Source organism: Helicoverpa zea, chromosome 3 (assembly GCF_022581195.2).
Source record: "Helicoverpa zea isolate HzStark_Cry1AcR chromosome 3, ilHelZeax1.1, whole genome shotgun sequence".
NCBI classification, from domain to species: domain Eukaryota; kingdom Metazoa; phylum Arthropoda; class Insecta; order Lepidoptera; family Noctuidae; genus Helicoverpa; species Helicoverpa zea.
In genome coordinates this window covers 11,251,442-11,275,639 of record NC_061454.1, presented here as the reverse complement: position 1 = coordinate 11,275,639, position 24,198 = coordinate 11,251,442, and the positions used below count along the sequence as shown (strand labels likewise).

The window sequence follows — 24,198 nt, the reverse complement described above, 5'->3', positions numbered from 1 at the left end:
TAGAATTGACTTTCGGCCAATCTCCGTGTATTTAACGGGTGTACCCAGTGACGCCGCTTAATTTTTTTCTCTTTTAACGAAAGTAAGAGTGCAATCGCAATTAACTAGTCATCCTCCATGATCCGTGTTTTCACTTAAGTGGCTCTATACGTACTGGCCATGTAAATTCAGAATGAAAAAAACCGAATGTGTGCGCTAGTGTCACGGAATCCCGAATAGGAATTCCTGATCAGGAAACCGTATCCGGAAACCGGATGTGTGCTGCCGGCCTAATTCTGAGATTTGCCAACACTGACAGATTTGAACTCCTGAGATTCTGAAAACCGTTCAAAACTGTTCAAATTTCAGGTTCTAAAATGTGACGCGAGTAACATATAAAAAAAAAATAGAAATAAAATAAAACTACAATGGAGTACATGGGATAAAGATTATGGTAAACTATTTCTTCAAATTTTGTAGATAGATTTATCGTTTAAACTTATTTCTTTAAAATAAAATATCAATTAATGAAAAAGGAACCCAGATTGTGTTTGCCCGGCTTTCAGCCAAAACTACAGAATCGATGTCTACGAGCCCTAGAAAGGACATAAGTAGGCATCTTTTATCCGGGTGCGGGAAGGACAGCTAGTCATGTACCTACATTATAATAAGGAATTCCCGAAAAGCGAATTGTAAAGTTGTATAAAATTCATGATGACCTTTTGTGACATTGATATCCATCAGATGCATGCAAATGTGACGTTTGCTAATAATAATGTTGTCAGCTTCTAAAAAATTCCTTTAGAACTGGGTAAAATTATTTTTTTCGTCATCGCTGATTAGCATAGATTCATGAAAGAATGCTAAGCTTCTTTGGGATACTTACTCAAAATTGACAAAAAGCCTGAACTAGTGTGCATGTTGGAAGGCTAATAAAATAGAAGCAACGCTGACGACAAAAATTAAATATTTTTTTCAGGGACTTTGTAATCTTCCGTGGTGATCGCTACCTACAGCTACACTTGCTCAACGGCAGATAAGCGCAGCGGTATTGCTGCGGTGGAACTTTAATTAGTTTACTCGTGCAGAAGCCACAGCTGGTGTCAGACAGTATTAAAAATGCCTCCCTCTATGTCGTTGACGGCTCAAGTGTTAGCAAGGAATACCAATGTGCCTATCTTTTACGCAGCCTCGAGGGCTGCCAGGTAAGGAATTCGCCGGCATCTGGTTATTTACGTAACTCATGTGTTTTTGTGCAAAGAAAATAGATGATCTTGTAAAATGTCAGATGTTCGCTCAAAACCACGTTTTAGTTGTAACTGATTATTATTTTTATTGAATCCTTTTTGTATTTAGTGCCAAGTGTAACGCAAATAAACGATGTATTGCTAATATTTACACAGTATCTATATGTAAACACCTGCATATAGGAACAGTATCTAATAAGATTCTTACAAGACAGTCATTTGAAAAAAAAAATAATTAACCAACTTAAAAAAATAAGGTTCTCAGTTTAACCTACATAGTAAGTATGTATGTTTGTGCGCCATTATCTCACGTTTGGCTGAAACGATTTTGAGTTTTCGGTGCAGGATTGTTCAGACTGAGGAGTAGGTTTTAGGTAATGTATGACGGAAGTAGGTTTTATTTTTCAAAGTTTATAGCTATAAGTAAACATACTTTAACAAACCTGTAAGACTAAGATGAATGAATAAATATTGCAGTTCTTTCTGGGGCAAAGTTCCTATGGGACCCCCGGACGTCATCCTGGGCATCACGGAAGCTTACAAGAAAGACAAACACCCTAAGAAAGTGAATCTGGGTGTTGGTGCGTACAGAGACGATGAAGGAAAACCTTTCATCTTGCCATCAGTGAGGAAGGTCAGTATTATCTAACATGCATTATACATAACTAGCTTTTGCCCGCGACTTCGTTCGCGTGGAATAGTGACTTGCGGCAGATTTATGGTTTGACCAATAGATGGCGGTATATGTCCGGAATAAATTTTATTTTTATTTTTGTATGTCTTTGTAATAAAAACTATCCTATGTCCTTTCTCAAGTTCCAGACTACGTCTGTACCAAATTTCACACAAATCAGTCCATTAGTTTAGGCGTGAAGAAAAGAGACAGACAGACAGACAGAGTTACTTTCACATTTATAATATTAGTAAGGATTACATAGTTGCTGCAATGTCTATCTAGTTTGTTTACTGCAAGTACACTTCTTTGAGATAAATTTATATTTAGCGAGTTTTTTTGTTTGCATTGGCAAAGGACAGAAATGTCAGTTCAAAGTTATGCTATAATAAAACACTCAAAGAAAAGTAGAATTATTTTATGCTAGCTTATGGCAGCGGTTTTTTCCGTCCTCCATGGAAACTACATGAGGCACCTGGACAAACAGTATCAATAGCCTAAATTCCTGAGATTAGCATTTTCAAATGAAAAAAACACTTCAGTGTTATAATATTATTGTAGCTTGATTCCGTTATTGCCGACATACTTAGGTACTTGTTTAATATTTTGGTTGTCTTAAATCATAGGCAGAAGAGCTGATCTACAGCAAATGCATGAATCACGAGTATGCACCGATTGCTGGGGAGGCAGTATACACCAAAGCTGTGGCTGAACTGGCCTTCGGACAATGCAGTTTAGCACTCAAAGAGAAAACCAACTGCACAGTACAGGTGAGTTGTTTTCAAACTTATTACAATGTTTATAAGAACTTCTTAAAAATATTATCCCTCATATTGTATGAAGACACAAGCGAGTTCGCACTAGTAATATTTACAAGCATATATATACTGTGCTAGCGCAAGTCTAAAGCTTAATACTTTTGAATAATATATTTTCTTCTCGTAGACACTATCCGGTACTGGGGCCCTCCGACTAGGACTGGAGTTCATTACAAAGCATTACGAGCAGGTGAAGGAAGTCTGGTTCCCCACCCCCACTTGGGGCAACCACCCTCAGATCTGTAACACTCTCAAGCTGCCCCACAAGAAGTACCGCTACTATGACCCCAAGACGCATGGCTTCAACCTGCAGGGTGCCTGCGAAGATATCTGTGTAAGTTACGTTTATCTTATCAGAGTTTATTATGTCACTGCGATATTGTATGTTATCAAACTCAACAGTTTGAATGGAATAGAAGCAAACATTTGTATATAATTTTGATCTGTTATTTGATACAAAAACTACTATAACAAAATGTGCATATTTAAAGAAAGATTACCCACACAAAAAAGTAACGCTTGTCCAGAATTGTGGACTGTTATAATCACAAGGCTTCTAAATAGTGTGTAAACATTTCTAATGCTTCACTTTCATTTTATGATTAGAAGCTGTTAGTACTGGTTACTAAGGCACTAATATTGTTAAGGACACACCCACAAAGTAAAAATAGCATAGGCAAGGGAAACAATATTATGCCCTAATTTACTATTAATTAAAAAATGACTCCTTTACATTTAATTCGGTACTTAGTTATACTTACTTTGCCCTTTGTCTACTTATAATACGATTATTGTAAATACTCAAATACTATTATCGTATTTAATAGGTATAACCGGTTAGGGCATAACAAAAAATATTTACTGGTTCTTGTAAGATAAAACGATAAAGCTATTCACGAGTTGTTCGCGTGATATGAGTGATAGGATATTTAAAAAAAAGTCGGTTGGAGACAAATTCATTACACTTGATATACCTACTTAAAACCTAATTATGGTAGACTAGCTTTTGCCCGCAACTTCGTTCGCGTGGAATAGTGACTAGCAGCAGATTTTTGATTTGACCAATAGATGGCGCTTTATGTCCGGAATAATTTTATTTTTTTTTGTAATAAAAACTATCCTTCTCAAGTTTCAAACTATGTCTGTACCAAATTTCACACAAATCGGTTCAGTAGTTTAGGCGTGAAGAAAAGACAGACAGACAGACAGAGTTACTTTCGCATTTATAATATTAGTTTGGATTGCTTACATTACCCCAAAAGTATGACGAAGTTGGTTTGTAACCTTGACCTTTATTTTTGTTTCGGTAGATAATAATTCTTAGACATACATGATACATAATTAATATGTAATAGTTGCTAACATAACCATCACATCCGCGTAAATGGTACCATGATATTATGACGACACAAAATATTAAAACTTGGCAAACAAATTGAAATAGAAATTCCTTAAGCCATTGTTGCGTAGGTACATGGGGCTCTTTTCCGCGATTCCTCCACACAGTTTATTCTTATTTTCAACTATCTATGAAATCCAACAGTGCCCCACTAGGTATATACTACTAGAGTTCTTATCGATTTAGCATTATTGCCTCTCCTACGCATCGCATAGCGTATAAAAATTCATTCTTTCAGCTGCTTCAGCAATTAGTACCGCTGATAGGCGTGATAAAATAAAACTCCTGAGTTGCAGAAAAATAGTATATTTAAACTAAAATGTGTGCGTACTTAAAGCTAAAAACTGTACAGAGGTAGTGTGTCGTGCGAATCGATTCCAAATCAATAATAACCAATGAGACGTAAAAATACCACGGTCTTTTTATTGATGGAGGCCTAAAATGCTGGGCTTCCACAGGGAACTTGGCCGGTTGAGCACTCACCAGCCTCCTAGGCTGAACTGCGAGATGCCATTACCTACTAAAAAAAACGCGAGACTAGTGGAACGCCCGCTGTTCGGCGTGCCGTATGTCTTACGGCCAGTTTCTTCATCAAAAGTAAAACTCAAAGTAAGGTCTAGAGTAAAAGTAACGGTCAAATTCGTTTTTTCAAGGCTACAGTGACAGCAAAACTAATAGAAAAAAATGAATTTAACCGTTACTTTTACTTTAGACATTACTTTGACTTTTACTTTTGATGAAGAAACTGGCTGTTAATGTCTTGCAGCTACATAATTTTCCAGTTTTATAGGATAAATAAATCTAAAACAATGGTAAGCATGGCCTTATCGCAGTTTCATGAAACAATTTTATACTACTCAGTCAATATATACCTATTACCAAACGACCCTGAATAAACTAGCGGTAGTTGAATTAGTAACAAAAGTTTATTATTGTTGGCATAGTAAAGGCTATGTTTATAGTGATATTACATGAATTAATCCATACGTATAATATTATACCAAAATGCGTCGTAATATTTATCTGTCTACGATGCGATGATACCATGATGAAACAACCGAACCAATTTGGATGCAATTGGATTTTATAATGCGGCAGGCAATTAACCTGCGTTCGCTGAAGATGCGGGTATACAGGCCCCTTTATGCATAGGCACTTGCCTTTTTACACGCTTTTTATTAGCTTCACCTGTATGTTTGTATGTTTGTATGTTTGTAGGTTTGTAACCGACTTCTTTGGTCGCGATTTTGACCCACTTTAAACGGCCAGATTTCGTTCAAACTTTGTAGATTTATTGAGGACCGATGACAATACACTAATTTGATAAAATTATTCCATTTTTAACCGACTTCCCAAAAAGGAGTAGGTTACACATACACATCGATTACTCGGAGGTTTATAGACCGATTTACGTGATTCTTTTTTTGTTCGACTCGGAATAGCTGCCAGTTGGTCCCATAGTCATCAGGTCGGGATCTGATGATGGAAACCCTGAGAAATCGAGGGCAACCTTCAAAAGTTGTAGGCATACATAGGGTAAAAACTTGACACTCAGGTGTACGCCTAAAAGCACTATTCAACTGTGAAGATTTGGAGCTGACCTGATGATGGAGACCAGTGAGGGTCGAGGGAACTCGACAACTGAATATGTAAACTACCTCGTGTTTGGGCTTAAATTATTTCTATTGACAAGACCTTTGCAACAGTGAAGGTTTAGAGCTGACCTGATGATGGAGTCCAGAGAAAGTCGAGGGAACTCGACAACTGAATATGTAAACTACCTCGTTTGGACTTATATTCTTTGTATTGATGAGAACTTCCCACATGTATGGATAGTGACAACTATTCATATCACTGAAAAGCTTTAAATGAATAACCTTTTTACAAAAAAATTAAACCGACTTCCCAAAACACTAAAAAGCAAAAAAAAAAACTAATTTTAGGTGCATCGGCCTAGAAGTCGGTGGCAAAATTAACTTAGTAACATCCATTAGACACCGACTTCTAGGCTTTTCAATTTGCAAAATATGATTTTTGTTAATTTATATAATTTTCATCTATAGTCGATAAGGTAAGAAAATTAATTAAAATTTTCTAGATTTTTTCTCTACAGTCGATAAGGCAGGACTCGATGTTAATTTTTATTTCCGATAATTATCTTTAGCCGTTTTCTCTAATATTGACAAATTTTTGTATACTAAAAAGAATTTTAATTCTACAAAACAAATAATAGTTTTAAAACAAACTAAAAAGTAGAAAATAAATAATAGTTTAAAAAAACTAAAAAACACGCTTTTTATAGAAAAATAAACTAAAAAATAGAAAATAAATTTTAATGAATTTAAATTAAGAAAACAGTGTTAAAAATATAAATTAATAATAGTGTGAATACAAAAAAAAAAATATTTAAAAAAAGCGTGGGGTGCTTTTTAAGATATTATCGAAATGAAAATCACTGTACTCATATCTGTCAATAAAATATTTATAACTATTGACACCATGCACCCCACGCTTTTTTTAAATATTTTTTTTTTTGTATTCACACTATTATTAATTTATATTTTTAACACTGTTTTCTTAATTTAAATTCATTAAAATTTATTTTCTTCTGGTTCGCCGCCCTTTCAGGGCGATACCCACTTTTTTATTGCTGTCCAGGTGAGGGTCTCTACGAGGGTAAAGAAATCCTTGGTTTTGCTGGTGTATTTTAGTGTTTTAATACTGTAATGTTATTTATTATAATTGCAGTCAATGCCCGAAGGTTCCATCATTCTTCTGCACGCCTGTGCACACAACCCCACTGGTGTCGACCCCAAAAAGGAAGAGTGGCAAACTCTGTCGAAGGTAAGTTCTTTAACAAAAATTATAACAGTACAAAAACAGACCTTCAAGTTAAACTTTCAAAATCAAAAGGTGCGGTATTTTTTTTTTTATATGAATTTTGCCCGGGTAACTGGGTTGAGGAGGTCAGATAGGCAGTCGCTCCTTTTAAAACACTAGTGCTTAGCAGAATCCGGTTAGATTGGAAGCCGACCTCACCGAAGTTGGGAAAAGTCTCGGAGGATGATGATGACTGACAAAATTGGATAATTGACAGATTATCAAAGAGAAGAAGTTGCTGCCATTCTTCGACATGGCGTACCAAGGATTTGCCACCGGCAACGTTGACAACGACGCCTATGCCGTACGTCTCTTTGAAAAGGAAGGCCACCAACTGATGCTTGCACAGAGTTTTGCTAAGAACATGGGTAAGTCAATGACATTGTAATTATCTATACTAATATTATAAAGCTGAAGAGTTTGTTTGTTTGTTTGAACGCGCTAATCTCAGGAACTACTGGTCCGATTTGAACAATTCTTTCGGTGTTAGATAGTCCATTTATCGAGGAAGGCTATAGGCTACTTTTTATCCGGGTTCGTGCAGAGGTTCCCACGGGATGCGGGTGAAACCGCTGGCAGAAGCTAGTTTATTATTAAATTTATTTTATTATAATAAGGTATAGAAATATAAGGAAAGGGCACGTATGTAAAGCTACAGCGATTTCGAAACATTTTTAGTTTTACGCTATGTGTAAGGCATGTATATGCAAGGTATGTGCATATTGCATAAGGCATTTTTGTAGTGTTAATATATTTATATATTAATTATTATATTAACAGAAATTAGATACTACATTTATTGTTAATTTTAACCAGTTAAAGAAGATTTTTAAGTGCACCGATGGATAATTTAATTCACTTTTTCGATAATACTTGCAAGGCGTTAATGAATTATAAGGTTTGTTACGTTAGCTATCGGAAAGTAACCAAATATTCAGCAAATAATGTTGACTGACGTTATAATACAATACGCTGAGAAGTTCATTGATAGATTAGCTGATTACATAGTAGATAAGACGGCAATAAGTGACGTATAATAAAAGGAGTTCAATTTCAATTAGCAAAGTAAAGTTGCTACTCCATATTTTAAGACCCGTTATTGTTATTCTGATTAGATTTCGTTAATAAAACGATGTAATATCGATATCTATGTATAGTCGAGTTCTCGTGTCGTCATCCCGTGTTTGTGAACGATGAACCGATTGTTTACAACTGACCTTGTTATCTTATCAGAGTTTTATTTACGTCATTCGCTCGACCATTGTGGGGGTTACTCTCAAGTTTTTAACCAGAAAATATTGTTTGCGTATCCGGTTTAAAGTGGATACTAATTATGTTTTTTTGTTGTTATCTTATGATTTGAAATATTCCGCGCGACTTTATCTTTATAAATGGGGGGCCAAGGACATCTGTACCCATGGCAGTTTTATCTGTAAACTAACTAATATCATAATTTGGCAAAATCATATAAGTTAAAGTCAAATTCAATTGACTCTGAGACTTTTTAAAAGAAAAATTAAGCTAGTTGCACAATAGGGTTGTCTACCATTTCTTGCAGTATATTTTGAAAACGTCATAACCTCTGTCTCGCGGTAATAGTCAAAAAATACATTACAATTACATACCAATATTATGAACTAGCTGTTGCCCGCGACTTCGTCTGCGTGAGCAATATAGAATTTCCAATTTCGTTTAATTAATCATTCATTGCTCAACCCCCGTAGGTGATAGCGTGATAATATATAACCTATGTGTTGAACCGGCCCCCAGGTAATAGTCATGCTAATTTGATATAAATCCAAACTTTGATATAAAAAAACTACATATTTGGGTTCAGAATCGATTATGGATCACTCCCCAAGTATTCTTTAAAAAAAATATTCAATGTACAGTTTTGACTTTCCTATCATAGAAAATAACATTGGTTATAGAATTGCATACCTATTCTTTACTCAGAAAAATCCAAATAACACTTCCAGGTTTGTACGGAGAGCGTGTGGGAGCTCTCACCTTCCTTTGTGGGGACCCCGACACTGCCGCCAACATGATGTCCCAGCTCAAGATCATGATCCGCACCATGTACTCCAACCCCTCCATCAATGGATCCCGCCTCGTCACAGAAATCCTCACCTCCCCCGAACTCAAGAAAGAATGGTAAGCTATAGAAGCGACGGGCCTGGGGAATTGTTCAAAAGAATTACCGCGGCCCTGCTATATAAAGGGTTTTGGTCAGTAAGTCAGACACGCTGCACCCACAGCGGGAGGGGTCATCCGATGGATATCCCACCAGAAGAAAAATTAATAGACCGATTTATAAAAATCATTTAGGGCCCAAGTTCATCGACAACATAAACGTCAGTTTTCTAACAAGTGACTATGAATAGGAACAGGTTCCATTTTCAAAGAAGTAGTAGTAAAAGCAGTTGTTAGTGAAATTGAGCATTACTGGACTTAATCCGTCCTTAACATGACAGTATAATTAATGACATAGTTTCGACCTCTGTGGCGCAATGGTCACCAAGCCGGACTGCCGAATCTGAGGTCCCGGGTTCGATTCCCGGTTCGGTCGACATTTGTGTGATGAGCATGCTTGTTGGTCGTGGTCTGGGTGTTACAATATGTATTTATAAATATGTATATGTGTAGCTATATGTAGTTTATCAGTTGTGTTAGCACCCATAACACAAGTTAATTAATAACTTACCATGGGGCTAACCAACCGTGTGTGAAAAGGTGTCCCGACAATATTTATTTATAGCCCGGTCAAAATAGACATTTGAAATAACAAAAATTCCCAGAAAGCTGATTTTTGGTGGAGAGCTAGATTTGATCATTATAAATAAAATACTAAAAGTCCCCATCGATCCCATGTGTGCGTCAAAAGTTATTCGAGGTTAAATGTCAAAATTTTTGGTTTTTTTACTTTTTTTCGAAAACGGTAAGTTTTATCAAAAAAGAACATCAGACCAAAGTTGTAGATCTTAAAATTTTCTAAAAAAATGGCATTAACAGTTTTCTCCTAAATGTTACCATTCCTGAGATATCGCGATTCAAAGAGTCACACTACACATGATATGCACATATAAGCAACGTATATACGAGGGCTTTTGACACTGACTAAAAACCGTCGTGTTCCGTCGTAAGCCTTTTATGTACCAGGGCCGCGGTAACTCTTTCGAACAATCCCGCAGCCCCGACAGGCCTTGGCCCTGCTGGGCCCCGCTGGGGTTGCTGACATGTCTTTGAGGAGCGCGTGGAACAACGCGCCGCCGACACGGGTTTTTTGTCTATTAACTAGACATGAGCGATGAGCCACCCGAACCTACCGCACAGAGACCCACGCCTACGGTGGCCGGGAGTCGTTTCGCGACACCCGGAGCCCTTGGTGTCTACCAGGTCCTGCGCGGCGGCCGGGATGAGAGGTGCGAACTCTTTGTCGTTCCGCCTCCTCCTTCTCGGACGCGAGAGGTCACCGCTGCCTAAAGCCACGACGAGGACCCGACGGTGCTCTTCCCACACAGGGCACACCTGGACTGTGTGGTCCAACGTGCCCTTGGGGCTGTCCGCACAGTGATGACACCAGGGCGCCTCCTCACGACCGATTCGATACAGATACCTTCCGAAACAAACGTATCCGGTGAGCCGCCATGACTCCTCCCGAGCCACTCCCCAAAGAGGGGACTTACGGCCACTATGGTGGCGTGCCCTAATTTACAACATCATGTGTAAAACAGAGATAAAGTTAGGAGTTAGGAGTTTACAGTTTAACTTTCAGTTGCATTGTATAATTTTGTCAGCTTACTATTGTTAAGTAATAGACTGTTTGTGAAAATATTACTTTTTAAAAGAGTGTCTATGGAGTTTCTTGCCGGCTCTTCTCCATGAGACCAACTTTTTGTTTCATAGGAGCCTGCAAAGGCATTTTTGAAATAAAATTATTTTGATTTTGATTTAGAATTTCAACGTGGGCACTCTAGCTTCAGTGACAAACCACGTGAAGGTAGTTCAAAACCCGCCATGACCCAAGATAATATCGAGGCTAAGCGGCAGTTAATTCTCGCTGACCAACATGTAATATACCGTGACATAGACCCGTGGGCATAACGATTATTTTACATTCCCCAAAATTAAGTAGTCTTCGTGGTCAACGTTTCAGCACACCTGAAAAAGCTGTTGACTCACACAAATCGGCCATTTTGACTACCCCCCTTCAGAATGGAATAAATGTTTCAAGAACTGGTTTAAATGCATGCAAAAGTGCATTAAATATCGCGGGGAATTATTTGATAAACAATAAATGTTATTAACCTATTAGATTGTCTACACTTATTTCAAACGACACAACTTAAAAGGCAGCTCTCGTATATACGTGGCTCTTATGTGCATATCATGTGTAGCGTGACTCTTTGAAGCGCGATATCTCAAGAATGGTAACATTTAGGAGAAAACTGTTAATGCCATTTTTTTAGAAAATTTTATAATCTACAATTTTGGTCTGATGTATTTTTTTGATAAAACTTACCGTTTTCGAAAAAAACACAAAAAACCAAAAATGTTGACATTTAACCTCGAATAACTTTTGATGCACACATGGGATCGATGGGGACTTTTAGTATTTTATTTATAATGATCAAATCTAGCTCTCCACCAAAAATCAGCTTTCTGGGAATTTTTGTTATTTGACCACTACTTTTATGTCTATTTTGACCGGGCTATTATTTAGTTTATCAAGTTCCTTTATGGAGTTTCTCGTTGACTGAATATGTAGTTACATAGCGAACTCCTCACGTGACTATATAGTTTTCATTATTTCTCTATAACCACTACCAAAACGTTCCAGGTTAGAGGATGTCAAACTCATGGCCGACCGTATCATCACAATGCGCAAACGCCTGCGCTCTGGTATCGAGAAGCACGGCAACAAGAACAACTGGAAACACATTACTGACCAGATCGGCATGTTCTGCTACACTGGACTCAAGCCCAATGAGGTAGATACAGAAACATTTGATTGTTTTATATAGGGTCCGAAACATAGAGAACAAAATGACGAGTGGAGGTGCTATAACGGAAAATCAACTAAGAAAGTAACACGCCAAAATGTGGGAGTTCGGGGGAATAGTTCGTACATTTTCTTCGTCCGTAAACGCATTCTTTGGACCCGATGTTTTTTTGTAATACGAATAATCGTTGACGGATACTTGTATCTGACCGAGGAGATGGAGTCTGACCTACCCGCATTGTGGCATCACCGCTCATCCTTCTTTACTCCGTTGTCTGGAACTACAAACCGATTTCATAAATTCTGTCATTATTGGGAAGTCTGAAATATTTCAAATGCGATTCATCTATAAACTTGACAGTGTGTTTATCTATTTACAGTAGCCGACTCATATATTATCAGTTGTTTACTTGAAGTGCATGTTACATAAACCGATCACAAGTATACTTACTTCTATTTTTAACTGTTTCCAGGTTGAGCGTCTTACTAAGGAATTCCACATTTACCTGACGAAGGACGGCCGTATCTCCGTAGCTGGCATCTCTTCAAATAACGTCGATTACATAGCTGAGGCAATGCACAAGGTCACCAGCAAATAATAGGGTACTTGTTCTTTTTATTATTTTAAGCCTGCAACATTGCTTTTAAAATGCAAAGAGTATTTACAAAACTGCGGGTTTCTATATCCGGTCTATCCATTGTTTAATCGGAATTAGAGTTTGGATTTTAACATTTGAATCATGTCAATTGTCAATCCCTCCGTCCCCCCTGTAATTCTTTTGAAGGAAACTGTAACAGTGGTAGTTGGAGCAATTCTGCGTTTTTTATTCTGTTGATTTTAGATAGCACCATAAAGAAGACGGATCACAATCCATACAAAATTGCCCCACGTCCTATAACAATGTGACGTATCTCAAAAAAAAGATAAAAATGTTTAAAAAAATATGGCATACTCTCCAATTCATTTTTTTTACACCTTCATACGAAAAAAATGCTTTAAAAATTGTTCAGGCGCTGTTATGAAAACATCGTTCATGGGACTATTTATGGACTATTTAATTATTTTTTTTTTTTTTTGATAGGGTATACCTCACAGTTGGTCCCATAATCATCAGGTCCGGATCTGATAATGAAAACCCTGAGAAATCCAGGGCAACTTTTGAAAGTTGTAGGTATGCGCAGGATAAAAACTTGACTATAAGGTGTATGTCTTATAACAATATGCAACAGTAAAGGTTTGGAGCTGACCTGATGATGGAGACGAAAGAAGGTCGAGGGAACTCGACAACTGAATATGTAAACTACCTCGTGTTTGGGCTCATATTATTTGTATTGAATAGACCTTTGCAACAGTGAAGGTTTGGAGCTGACCCGTCGATGGAGACCAGAGAAGGTCGAGGGAAATCGACAGCAAAATATTTAAACTACCTCAGAAGTCGGTGTCTAATGGATGTACCTAAGTTTATTTCCCCAACGACTTTTAGGCCGATGCTCCTAAGATTAGTTTTTTTTTGCTTTTCAGTGTTTTTGGAAGTTTTTTTATCGTAATAAGTTTTTTTTTATATTTTTGGCTTTTCAGTGACAAGCACAGTTGTCACTATCCGCATAAGTGGAAAGTTCTTATCAATACGAATAATATAAGCCCAAACACGAGGCAGTTCACATATTCAGTTGTCCAGTTCCCTCGCCCTTCTCTGGTCGCCATCATCAAGTCAGCTTCAAACCTTCACTGTTGCATATTGTTATAAGACATACACCTTATAGTCAAGTTTTTATCCTGCGCATGCCTACAACTTTCAAAAGTTGCCCTGGATTTCTCAGGGTTTCCATTATCAGATCCTGACCTGATGATTATGGGACCATCTGTGAGGTATACCCTATCAAAACAAAAAATAATTTAATAAAATAGTCCATAAATAGTCCCATGAACGATGTTTTCATAACAGCGCCTGAACAATTTTTAAAGCATTTTTTTCGTATGAAGGTGTAAAAAAAATGAATTGGAGAGTATGCCATATTTTTTTAAACATTTTTATCTTTTTTTTGAGATACGTCACATTGTTATAGGACGTGGGGCAATTTTGATCCGTCTTCTTTAAAATATATCTGTCATATTATTCCAGTTATGTGAAGCATACATTTATATCGGAATTACTGTTTTTCAGCTACACATTAACCGACTTAGTCAATTGTGTCGTGCAGTACCGTTGCGTCGCGACGTTTCCGAGATTACTTCAACGTACCGAGAGAACACAGTATTTATAAAACCAGCTTGTTTTTAATTATTATTTTTCTATTTGCTTTTATCATATACTTTTATATCTATTTTATTTTTAAATTAAAAAACGTAACCCTCTTATTCATAAAATATCCCTTGAATTTAATATTTTTTTAAACTGTCTTAGTCATATTTAAGTTTATGATGTGATAAGTGAAGCATTTGCAATAACTTTATGAATAAGGGGCTACATATTTGAAACAGAATTATTTTCTTTTATTTTTTATTTAAGGTATTCATTTTTTTGCATAGGTGTGGACAGAAAAATACCCAATTTTGATTAAAATTTTATTCGTTAAAATAAGTAGATAAAATAAACTTGCGAAAAACACAGAAAATTGTATCAACATGTTTGATTCTACGACGGTCCTAGGAATAACTACGCAAAATATTTACAGCTGACGAAACAAATAAACATCTTACTCTACGTTTATAAAATAAACAGATGCAGGTCAATCGTTAACATTGCCTCGAAATTTTAACAAGAATTTATATTATACAATAGATAATCCTTAAAGGACAATTATTATACCTAAAGGGAACACATTTTATCCACAATTTTATTGCATCGTGGTAACAATCTTAAACATATTCACCTGCATCCACTATTGACATAAACCTATTAACATTTCGCTAAACTAAATCAGTTTATTGTAGGACATACATAAATATCCAAAAATGCTTTTTCGTACATTATTATGATACAAAATATACTAGTACATTTTTTATAAGTTGACAGGTAGTCAATGATATCTTCCATAAAAATAGTAACATTAACATTATATGTACAGAAATTATCATAGAACAAACTAATTGCTACCCATGGCACTATTTCTTTAGAATGTACATACATTCTATTTAAAGCAAGAAATATGTACCATTAATATACACACCTCGACTGTCGAGGATTCCTTTATCTTGAAGCTCCCATTCCGACCGGGCTCTTCTGATCTTTGCGAGGACGTGGCTCAGGTACAACCCTCTTACGAAACATTACTTTTGGAAAAAGGGCTTCTCAATTTAGAAACTTCAAAAAATAAGATTTTCTTTAAGAATCATACATTCAAAAATATGTGTGTCATTAATTATGCACAATCACTACCACATTTACTACAGCTAAAATATCTCAAGTGCTCTGATTATAAGAAACGTAAGTATCATGTAGCACCACCCTTTTTGTAAAGACAAATTGTAAATATCTACATTAGTTCCTTACTGCATGTCTCCCTCACGCCTCCAAGCCTCGACCAGCGGTGCTTCAAATACGCATCATTGGTAAGTTTACCCCATAATTGGAGGAAAAACAATATACAACAATTTAAAAGTTATTCACTTACCACAAACAAGGATCTATCGATATTAGGCCTTTTTGCACTCAACTTGGAGTACATTACATTTGAACAATAATATTGTTACATTAGAACTTAATTAATGTGTTTATCTCTCACTCAAAGGGCTACTTTTACACTGCATGTAGTAACGACTAATCATAAAAATGAATATGATGGGGTTACCAAAGGAAGCATGATGTGTACTTATAAGTTGCTATAACACCGTTGTAATACAAGTAAATCGGTAACAAATACTCTGACAACTATAAACGTAACAGAGTGTATGTGCAACGTGGTATAGGGTTTTTACAATATACTAAGATATAGCTAGAAATATCTGTTTGAGAGATGTAGTAGTCTAAACATACAAAATATTTTAATATGTTGTTTTGTAAAAAAGTTTCTGAAGTGGTATGATCTATGTTATATATTTGAACGTTTACTGAAAGCATTGAAAATTATTTGATGTGTATTTGTTTATGGTTTGCTGTATTGTGCAAGAAAAAACATAATTCAAACTGAGGCTTAGTTTTTCTACTACTATTACTTGGTTGATTTGATTGGATACATAATGCTATTAAGATCTATCTATTGACTTTAAAAACTGCAACCAGAACACAGAGGCAGTTAATTAAATTATAACATTCGAGTTTAATATGTGGCTATTTCCGTTTTTAACAGTTTTTGGTCCATTTTCACAGACGACATAAACGTCCGATTTCCTTAAAACTGTTAACTGTTTACTTGGAAAATTCAACATTAAAATTCATAGTAAACAGTTGTCTTAAGAAAACTGACTTTAATTTTGTTGGTGAACTTGGACTTATGTCTATAACTTTACACTGGGCTATTTATGCTATAAAAAGTATATGATACGAATAATGTACACCTTTATACCTTACCAAGTTACCTACCATGAAAAATAATATTTACTGCAATGTTTTGCTTTACATATTTAGTAATTGTTATGCACCCCAGTTACATCTATTTGAATAGTAACAACTATGAAACTTGTGTAATAAATAATGTGATTAATATTACAGGTGTGTTATTATAATATGAAAATTCTAAAAAGCGATGTATAATAAATAAAATTATTCTATATAAGATATATATTTTGTTTAAAACGCCCGAAGGCTATATCAACAGTAGGTACACTGTGTATATTGAACATTATTGCTGCATTAACTTCGCCGTGAACACCAGTCTTATACTTAGATACAAACACAATCACTATGTCAAAATCAGATGAATTAAAATTAATTAAGAGGCCATTTTATTGGTAAGACAAACATTAAATGTAAATAAAATTCATAATCACGAACTAAACAACTAGAAACAATTTGTGCGTTCTAATAATGTCTAGGTACTTCATGACAAAGTTGCCTTGGTAAACTAAATCTAAGCTTTTAATTGCTATACATTCCACACTGAAATATATGTGGGACCACAGTAAGCACCAGACTTCTGTAAGATAGTGGTAAAACAAGTGGTCCCATATTCTATTAAAGTTATATGTAATCATAAACCCAACCTCTCTTCACACATACCTGAGAATATAATTAACCACTGAAACCCATTACTACACAGACTAAACTGCATGCATTGTCATTACACCAACTTAATATAATATGCACATTTTTGAATGCAGGTTAAATATATTATATTGACCTGTACTATATGCACGTTAAAATAATATACTAGTTACTGTAAAATGTTAGCAGTTACCTTGATTGTGTAAGTTACAAAGCAAATGCAAAAATGTATCAATTTACATGAATAAATGAGTTATTCATGGCGCCTACGTTTTATTTGAATACTCTTACTTGAGCAACTTGTATCAAACCTTCAGAATAATATTCTTTTTTTAATTGTTTTATTGTAGAAATGTTGTGGTTCCTAAATGATAATGATTTAAGTTTTTATTTTCAGTTAGAGATGTAGCTTGTGTAGATATGTTGTTGATTCCAAACTAGTAAACTGTATTTCAATCTGTTAGCCTCTTTATTGTTAAGGGAAATATGTCATACGCAGATAGTATACAAACACCTTTCAAAAACTGTATATTTGAACAGAACAAACAAAACAGCACTATGATCACGGCTCCCGAGAGACCGACACTGTCATCACTTTACACTTCACATTATATGTCCGCGCTTATTCTAACTTCATTACATTTTATTAACGATATCTTCCACAGGCTCCATCATATATTTAACCTATTTTATTGCTCATTATTTATTTAAAGGCATAGTTTCACTTACAGTTTGTGAGTCAGTCGAGTTAGCGGAGTCTTCGCCTAACAGTCGACTGAGCTGGTCGTCCAGCGTGTCGGCACGGCGCGGCTCGCGCTTGGCGTCCACGGCGAACACGTCGTCGCCCGCCATCATGTCGCCCTCGTCCAGATACGAGAACGAGTCTAAGTTTATGTCTGAAGTCGTGATTGCAGTGCTGTAAATGTCTATTCTCTTCTGCATCGACTTAGCTTCGGCTACTTTCTCAGAAAGTTTCTCTTTCGCCTTCGTGAGAGCTTCTGATTCTGATTTATCCAGCTTAGAATCGTTCTCTTTTAGCTTATCTAATTTAGTTTTAAGAGCGAACGACGAATCGTTACTTGACGATCCATCGTCTTGCAGCTGGCTGAGTAAGGTTCGCGTCGCGAGGGACATTGCGCTCGAACTGCTGAACATTTCGCTGCTCTCACCTGAACAAATATTTAGGTATTCTTACAAATTAATCGGAAGAACAAACAAAAATAAAATAAAGGTGGAATCAAATGAATAGATTACCGCTTGGTGTCGCCCGTTGCATGCTTTCCTGTGCTGAGTGTTTTTTTGATTTGTGTGTGGTGATATATTCACTGTCGCTGTCACTGGACATGCCCAAGTCTAGGTGTAAGGAGTTTAATTTATCTTCATCTTTCCCCTTCCTTGATACCGTGTCCAGTTCCATTTCCCAGTCGGTGACGCTCGACGAATCTTTGCCACCTTCCGATTCTTTTGTGTAATTTGATTTGCCGTCATCTTTCTCGATGAGTGACAAACTGGTATCCTCAATGGGTACCATTTCTCCTATGCTCTCGGCGGTGGAGTCTAAGCTGCTTGCATTGCAAGTCTCTTCTGTTATTTGGTTATCGAACAACACTGGTGTGTCTGCGGTTATTTGAGATAACTTTTTGGAGTCATCGGAAGTGCGCGGTGCGTTGCTCCCGCGACTATCTAATATCTCTGACATGGTAGTAGTGCGGCCGGTCTGTTCGTTGTTCAACTCTAGTACGATAACATTGCCTGCGCACTTGGCGGCTTCGGCTTGTTCTGATTTTGATGCTTGCAAAAGTTGATTAACATTTTTACCCATTATAACTTTAGACATGTCGTTCCCATTTTTGGCAAATGTTAAGGCTTTACCTATCGTCGTACCTTTCTGTACTACAATAACGCTTCCCTTCGCACTAGATGGTCGAACGATAGGGTTCGAAATTTTAGGAGTAGTTACCGGCGCCAAACCCTTAACTGGAACAATGTCCGCTAAGTTAGCGGTTTTAATTGGCTCTACACCAACGATTTTAGCGTTAGATGGTATTGAGCTAACTGTTGTAGGTTTAGACATAACAGTCATAGCAGGCGATTTAGTTACTTGTGTGACGGATTGGGAGCTCACTGGTACTAACTTCATAGCAGTGGGTATACCCTTGAAATGTATTAGTGGGATTTGCCCTTCGTTTCCCGATTTCGTTCGAGCCTTTGCAGGTAACACAACCATCTTTTGACCTGATTTAGGATTCAAAACGACTGCTTTCGCAGATACTCTTAAATCAGTGGCGGGAATGCCCTTAGGTGTAAGTGTTTCAGTTAATTTGTTTGATATGCTGTTGGTACTAGTTGGGTTCTCCTTGTGCGGCGTGCTCACGGCCGATGTGATTATTACTTTAGAGTTGGGCATGCTTTTGTTTTCTGACGCAGGTTTAGAAACAACGATCATTTTTTCAGTCATAAGAGGCGTGCTAGGATGTCGCGGTTTCGGCAACGATCCGATCACTTTCGTAGTCACTAGTTTACCCGAAGGGTTTAATCCTTTCTGAGCGGAACTGGGCGCTACGACTACTTGTCTGTTGGACAAGAGTTTTATACTTTCAGCGGGTTTTTGTAATAGTTTTAGTTCAGACATTTTTTGTACTTTTTTGTCTGTGGTGATTTCGCCGCGATTTTTTATGATAAGTTGGCAAGGTTTCCCGGATATGACCTTATTGGTGACGGGGGTGCTCTGCGCCTGCAGCGACGCGGGGTCGTCGGGGTGCGGGTTCTCCGACACCTCGAGCTCGTGCGGGACCGTAGCGGGCTGCGTCAACAGCTGCATGGTGGGCGAGTCCGTCACCATTCCCGGGGAAGACAACACTTTAGGCTTCAATTCGTCCATGTAGTCTGGTTTCGACTTACTACCTAATATAGATTGAGCATAACTAGCTTGAAAGGTGTTAGGGGGCCCTGAATACTCCATTTGTATTGAAGTTGGATTGTACTGTTTGTTAGGGGAACCTGGCATTTCTTGTTTTTTCATTTGTGATTTAGATAGAACGCTATGTGCACCCTTGGCACTTTTGTGTGACCTCTTGTGTGGTGTGGCGCGCGGCCCGTGTCCTTGACTCGGTTTACTGGTTGATACTTTGCTTACTTGGTTATATGAGTGTTTTGACTGGCCTGACGGTTTACCTGCACAAAATAAAATATCATTAGACCATACTTTCAACATTAATATGAAAACATAATGATATTGATTAGCTCACTTGTTGCTGGTTGTGAGAATTTTGAGTACAGCTGTGATAAATTCAAATGCTTTTGGTTGTTGTTGACAGGTATGTTTCTCATATTTTTGACAGGAGTGCTGGCATCGTCTGGTATTGCACCACTTTCAGGAACTTTCCGTTTTCGACTCACAAGTTCAGTTTCCCAAATCTGAAAGTGAAACTTATTGTGTAGTTTGTAGTAGACTGCATAAAATCAATGCAAAATATGGTTTATTATTGAAAATCTAGCAAACTGAACAGCATTTATGTTAAGCCATACATATTTTACTTTTATTAAATTAGGCATGGTGAGTGAAAAGCATAACAAATTCTTGAATGTTCATTGGTATTATAAATCTGTATGTTTTCTGTTTACAGTACGGTTACAGGCAAGCTCAATCTTTTATGACTTATTATACCTCACAGTTTATTGTTGTTATGTAAGTAGTTACCACTCATATGCAGAATCCAATGAGCTAAGATTTTTAGGAGAATATTTCTTAAATTTTATAAATTGACAATTGAGAATTTTTTATTAAATATTTTTGAAAAGTGAGACTAACTTTAGTTGTCTGATCTTCCATGGCCACAGGAGGGTACATGGTCTCATCCATGGTGTCATTAGATGTGAGGGCACTCTCGGCAGTTTGACCCTCAGCATCAGGCATCTCTTCCTCATTAGACTTTGGAGCAATGAGTTTTTCAGCTTCCAGCCTCTTCTGGATTTCCTTATTTTCAGCTGCTGCAACTTCCGCAGCTTTATCTGCAATTTCTGTGTAAATAGTCTGAGCTATGCCCCGGGGCATCAGTGGCACCCGTCTGCGACCCTCGCTGATCCATGCTAACCCTGTGTTTGGGCCTGCTAACCTAATGGGAAAGTATAATTATTATACATAGAGTAAGGTGATCAAAAATATACAAATCATTTGAAAATATATCGGGTGTGTCGTTCATAATCACATTAAATGAAATGCGTTAATATACTGGTTAATATATGTCGATTAACACAAAGATAAAAGAAAAATACCTAAAAATAAAAAAATGACTTTTTCAAACAAAGTAAATGGAATAAAAATGTGCAAAAATTAGAACACCATATAAAAGACAGTTCTTACAAACAACTGAAATTCTCCCTTGAAAACTGACAGCTGTCAACTGATCAAAACATACGATACTCCTAACTTTATCTGCTTTACACATGATGTTGTAAATTATAAAAACGAAAAATGACTCCTGTGGTTAAACCACTGAATGGATTAGGTTATTTTTTTTACAATTCGCCTTAGAATATCATAAAGTATGTATATGCGATATGATTTAATGTGATTGTGAACGACACACCCGATATAATCAATGTGGATATTTATTTTTATCTAAAAATATTTTTTTTTATGTCAAACAGTACACAGTTATCTCAAATCAGTAGAAAAAAAAAACATTTTATGTAATCATTAATTTCTATATTCTTGTAAATAGTCTATATAATTGTATTTCGAAACACTGCACATATCTTACCATCAAAAGTAAAACTTTTTAATTAAAAGACAAACTTTTTAATAAGTTTCATCAAAATATTATTAAAAAATAATTTGACATTTCAGATGAATAGGTTATCTGTCAAAATTTCATATAATCAAAATTACTTTTTCATACTTTTATTACACTAAAACAACCAAAAACGTTTCCAAAAAGCAGTAGTCAACTCACATTGTCACACCAAACAAACATCTACAAGGCTGAGATTCAATATAACAATACAATACATAAAAAGAAGTTAAAAAAATATTAACTTTTAAAACAATCTTGTATGATTATAATGCATACAATCCATTAGAAATGCTATTAAACCAGAGCAATATGTTAATAGCTATGACTTTCAGTTATTCTCAGCCATCTTTGACTTTGTGTAACAGTGTTTAAAAATAAATCAACAACCCTACACTGAAAATATGAAATATCTACTTACTGATCAGCAATTGTAGCTAATAATTCATCATTAGACACGCGGCGCGCCTCAGCGCTATGCCGATCATTGCTTATATGCAAAACGGCGCGCAGTTCCTCCAGTAGCTTTTTTCTGTTGTCTTCCAATGCTCCTTGTGCTCTAAACACACTGATCATATTCGAGTAGGCTTCCAATTCTACAAACAAATGAGTAAACTCTTACTATCTAAGCATATTTATAATACGATTGTCGACAAATTAGCTACAACGCGTTGAGTATAATTTAAGAAATCCATAGGAGGGAAAATGAAAGCCATTTATAGGACTAAATATATACCGAGTCTGCGGAGCGTGAGGCGACATTCGTCGCGCGTCATATTAAGGAGCATGGGCCACATTTTAGACGGCTTTTATTTAACACTAAAAGTTAACTCTTGATTATATGATTTTAAACATATTTTATAAAATAGTCAATTGGCAAATATCCATACTGTTTACTTCAAACGACAATTCGTTCATTTTGACACTTCAAATAAGAGAAGCGAAAATATAAAGCGTCGTGTCTATGTTATTTAGTGATACCAGCTATTTTCCTACAAAATCCACGTGAAACCAAAAAATCTAAGGCAAAATTGGCACTGACAAACGAAAGTACATAGTTTTGAAGACAGTATTATACAACTAAAATGGGATAAATGTTTGTAGATTGAAAACTGTGAATAGAAACAAAAATTTATAGGTACATGACTGCTTAAATATACATATATTTGTACTGTTTTAATGCTGACTATGTCTCATGGGATGAATTAAACGTTAATAACCATAACTCATGTAATGTAGAAATATGAAGTAAAACTATTTTTGTACGACGCCGACGATGAAACAGGTTCGTGATCCAGTCAATAAAATAAAAACATTGCAATTTTTATTGGTACATAATTGGCGGAGAAACGGATGAACATACAAGCAATTAAGTAAATACCGTGAAAGATATCACTTTTGGGATTATCAATTTTAATAGAAAACTCTTGTGAAATAAATAAGGGATTTTAATCTTTTTTATTTATTTTATTGTTGGGTTCAGTTTATGTACATATTTACATGACGTAAAAAAAAGCCTTATTTATACATATATACAACTAAAAAATGGCATCAAAAAACTCCTCATCGCTGCCCACCGGGAGTGTACCCAAGAGGCTGGCAGCATTGCCACGTTGGATGGCAATGCTTAATTTTTGACCAAAATAAAAACCAGCCTTTGGGTCACTTGAAGTGTCAGCAAGTCGCTTTGCCAGATCTTTAAAAAGCAGATGAGCACTTGGACCCCACGGCCCGAGGGTTTCAACCCCAAACGGCTCAAAGGTATAGTTACCAACCAGGGTGCTATATTTGCGCCGTTTGAGGTTCTCTGCAGCCGCAGCAGCGGAACCAGCACATCGCGCCGAGCTAGGAAGGTGAGATGGTGCAAGAGTATCGACACAAGTCGCGTCCCATACTAAAGACCTACCCATCTTCCACGGGAACAACGACATACCGTCTGGTCTCTTGCCATCGTCGCGTGCCAGACCACTGGGTTCTAATATGGCTGGAACGCCTACGGCAACAAGAGCGCGACGGATTATGTCATTGATATTCGCATGCCGTGCAAATCGTCCCGCGCTGCGGCTGCACGACAAGCCGTGGTGTCCAAGGCTGCTGACAGCTTCGCCACAGTGGCAGCGGTGAGGAGAGCAGCACGGAGCACCCAAACGCAAGCAAACAGCAAGCCGGAAAGTGGTGTCGTCAAACAATGTGCCTATGTTTGACGACGGAAGTGCCAGAAGCCATAGACCCGACTCCCATTCGCCCACAGCCAGAAGGCGCG

At 36.8% G+C, this 24,198-nt stretch overlaps 2 protein-coding genes across 3 annotated transcripts; one reads left to right on the top strand and one right to left on the bottom strand.

Moving 5' to 3' along the window:
- Window positions 1-315: 315 nt before the first annotated feature.
- Window positions 316-14,482, top strand: LOC124645442 (aspartate aminotransferase, mitochondrial). 2 transcript variants are annotated; one of them, XR_006986231.1, is made up of 11 exons: window positions 316-433; window positions 959-1,184; window positions 1,704-1,860; window positions 2,526-2,669; window positions 2,845-3,051; window positions 6,865-6,960; window positions 7,214-7,364; window positions 8,976-9,150; window positions 11,837-11,987; window positions 12,472-12,853; window positions 14,093-14,482. XR_006986231.1 is itself a non-coding variant. In XM_047185249.1 (11 exons), exons 2-10 carry the CDS (start codon window positions 1,099-1,101, stop codon window positions 12,595-12,597), a joined length of 1,293 nt encoding a protein of 430 aa, XP_047041205.1. In that variant the 5' UTR covers window positions 321-433; window positions 959-1,098; the 3' UTR covers window positions 12,598-12,601; window positions 14,164-14,482. The 2 variants fall into 2 exon arrangements, 1 of the variants encoding a protein (XP_047041205.1); XM_047185249.1 differs by having other exon boundaries at window positions 321-433; window positions 12,472-12,601; window positions 14,164-14,482.
- Window positions 14,483-14,550: 68 nt separating this feature from the next.
- LOC124645433 (BRCA2-interacting transcriptional repressor EMSY) lies at window positions 14,551-22,851 on the bottom strand. Its single transcript, XM_047185237.1, has 6 exons — window positions 22,672-22,851; window positions 22,357-22,531; window positions 20,954-21,257; window positions 20,391-20,559; window positions 18,397-20,316; window positions 14,551-18,311 (listed from the first exon to the last, which is right to left on the bottom strand). The coding sequence occupies exons 1-6, from the start codon at window positions 22,730-22,732 to the stop codon at window positions 17,842-17,844; spliced, it is 3,099 nt and encodes a 1,032-aa protein (XP_047041193.1). The 5' UTR covers window positions 22,733-22,851; the 3' UTR covers window positions 14,551-17,841.
- Between the last annotated feature and the right edge of the window lie 1,347 nt (window positions 22,852-24,198).

Coding starts and splice junctions, on each gene's coding strand:
- LOC124645442 (XM_047185249.1), top strand. CDS start 1,099: ATGCCTCCCTCTATGTCGTTGACGGCTCAAGTGTTAGCAAGGAATACC. Junction 1,861..2,525: donor TCTTGCCATCAGTGAGGAAG/GTCAGTATTATC, acceptor CTTAAATCATAG/GCAGAAGAGCTGATCTACAG. Junction 7,365..8,975: donor GAGTTTTGCTAAGAACATGG/GTAAGTCAATGA, acceptor TAACACTTCCAG/GTTTGTACGGAGAGCGTGTG.
- LOC124645433 (XM_047185237.1), bottom strand. CDS start 22,732: ATGTGGCCCATGCTCCTTAATATGACGCGCGACGAATGTCGCCTCACG. Junction 22,532..22,671: donor CCTCACGCTCCGCAGACTCG/GTATATATTTAG, acceptor ATTTGTTTGTAG/AATTGGAAGCCTACTCGAAT. Junction 21,258..22,356: donor TTAGCTACAATTGCTGATCA/GTAAGTAGATAT, acceptor CTTTCCCATTAG/GTTAGCAGGCCCAAACACAG.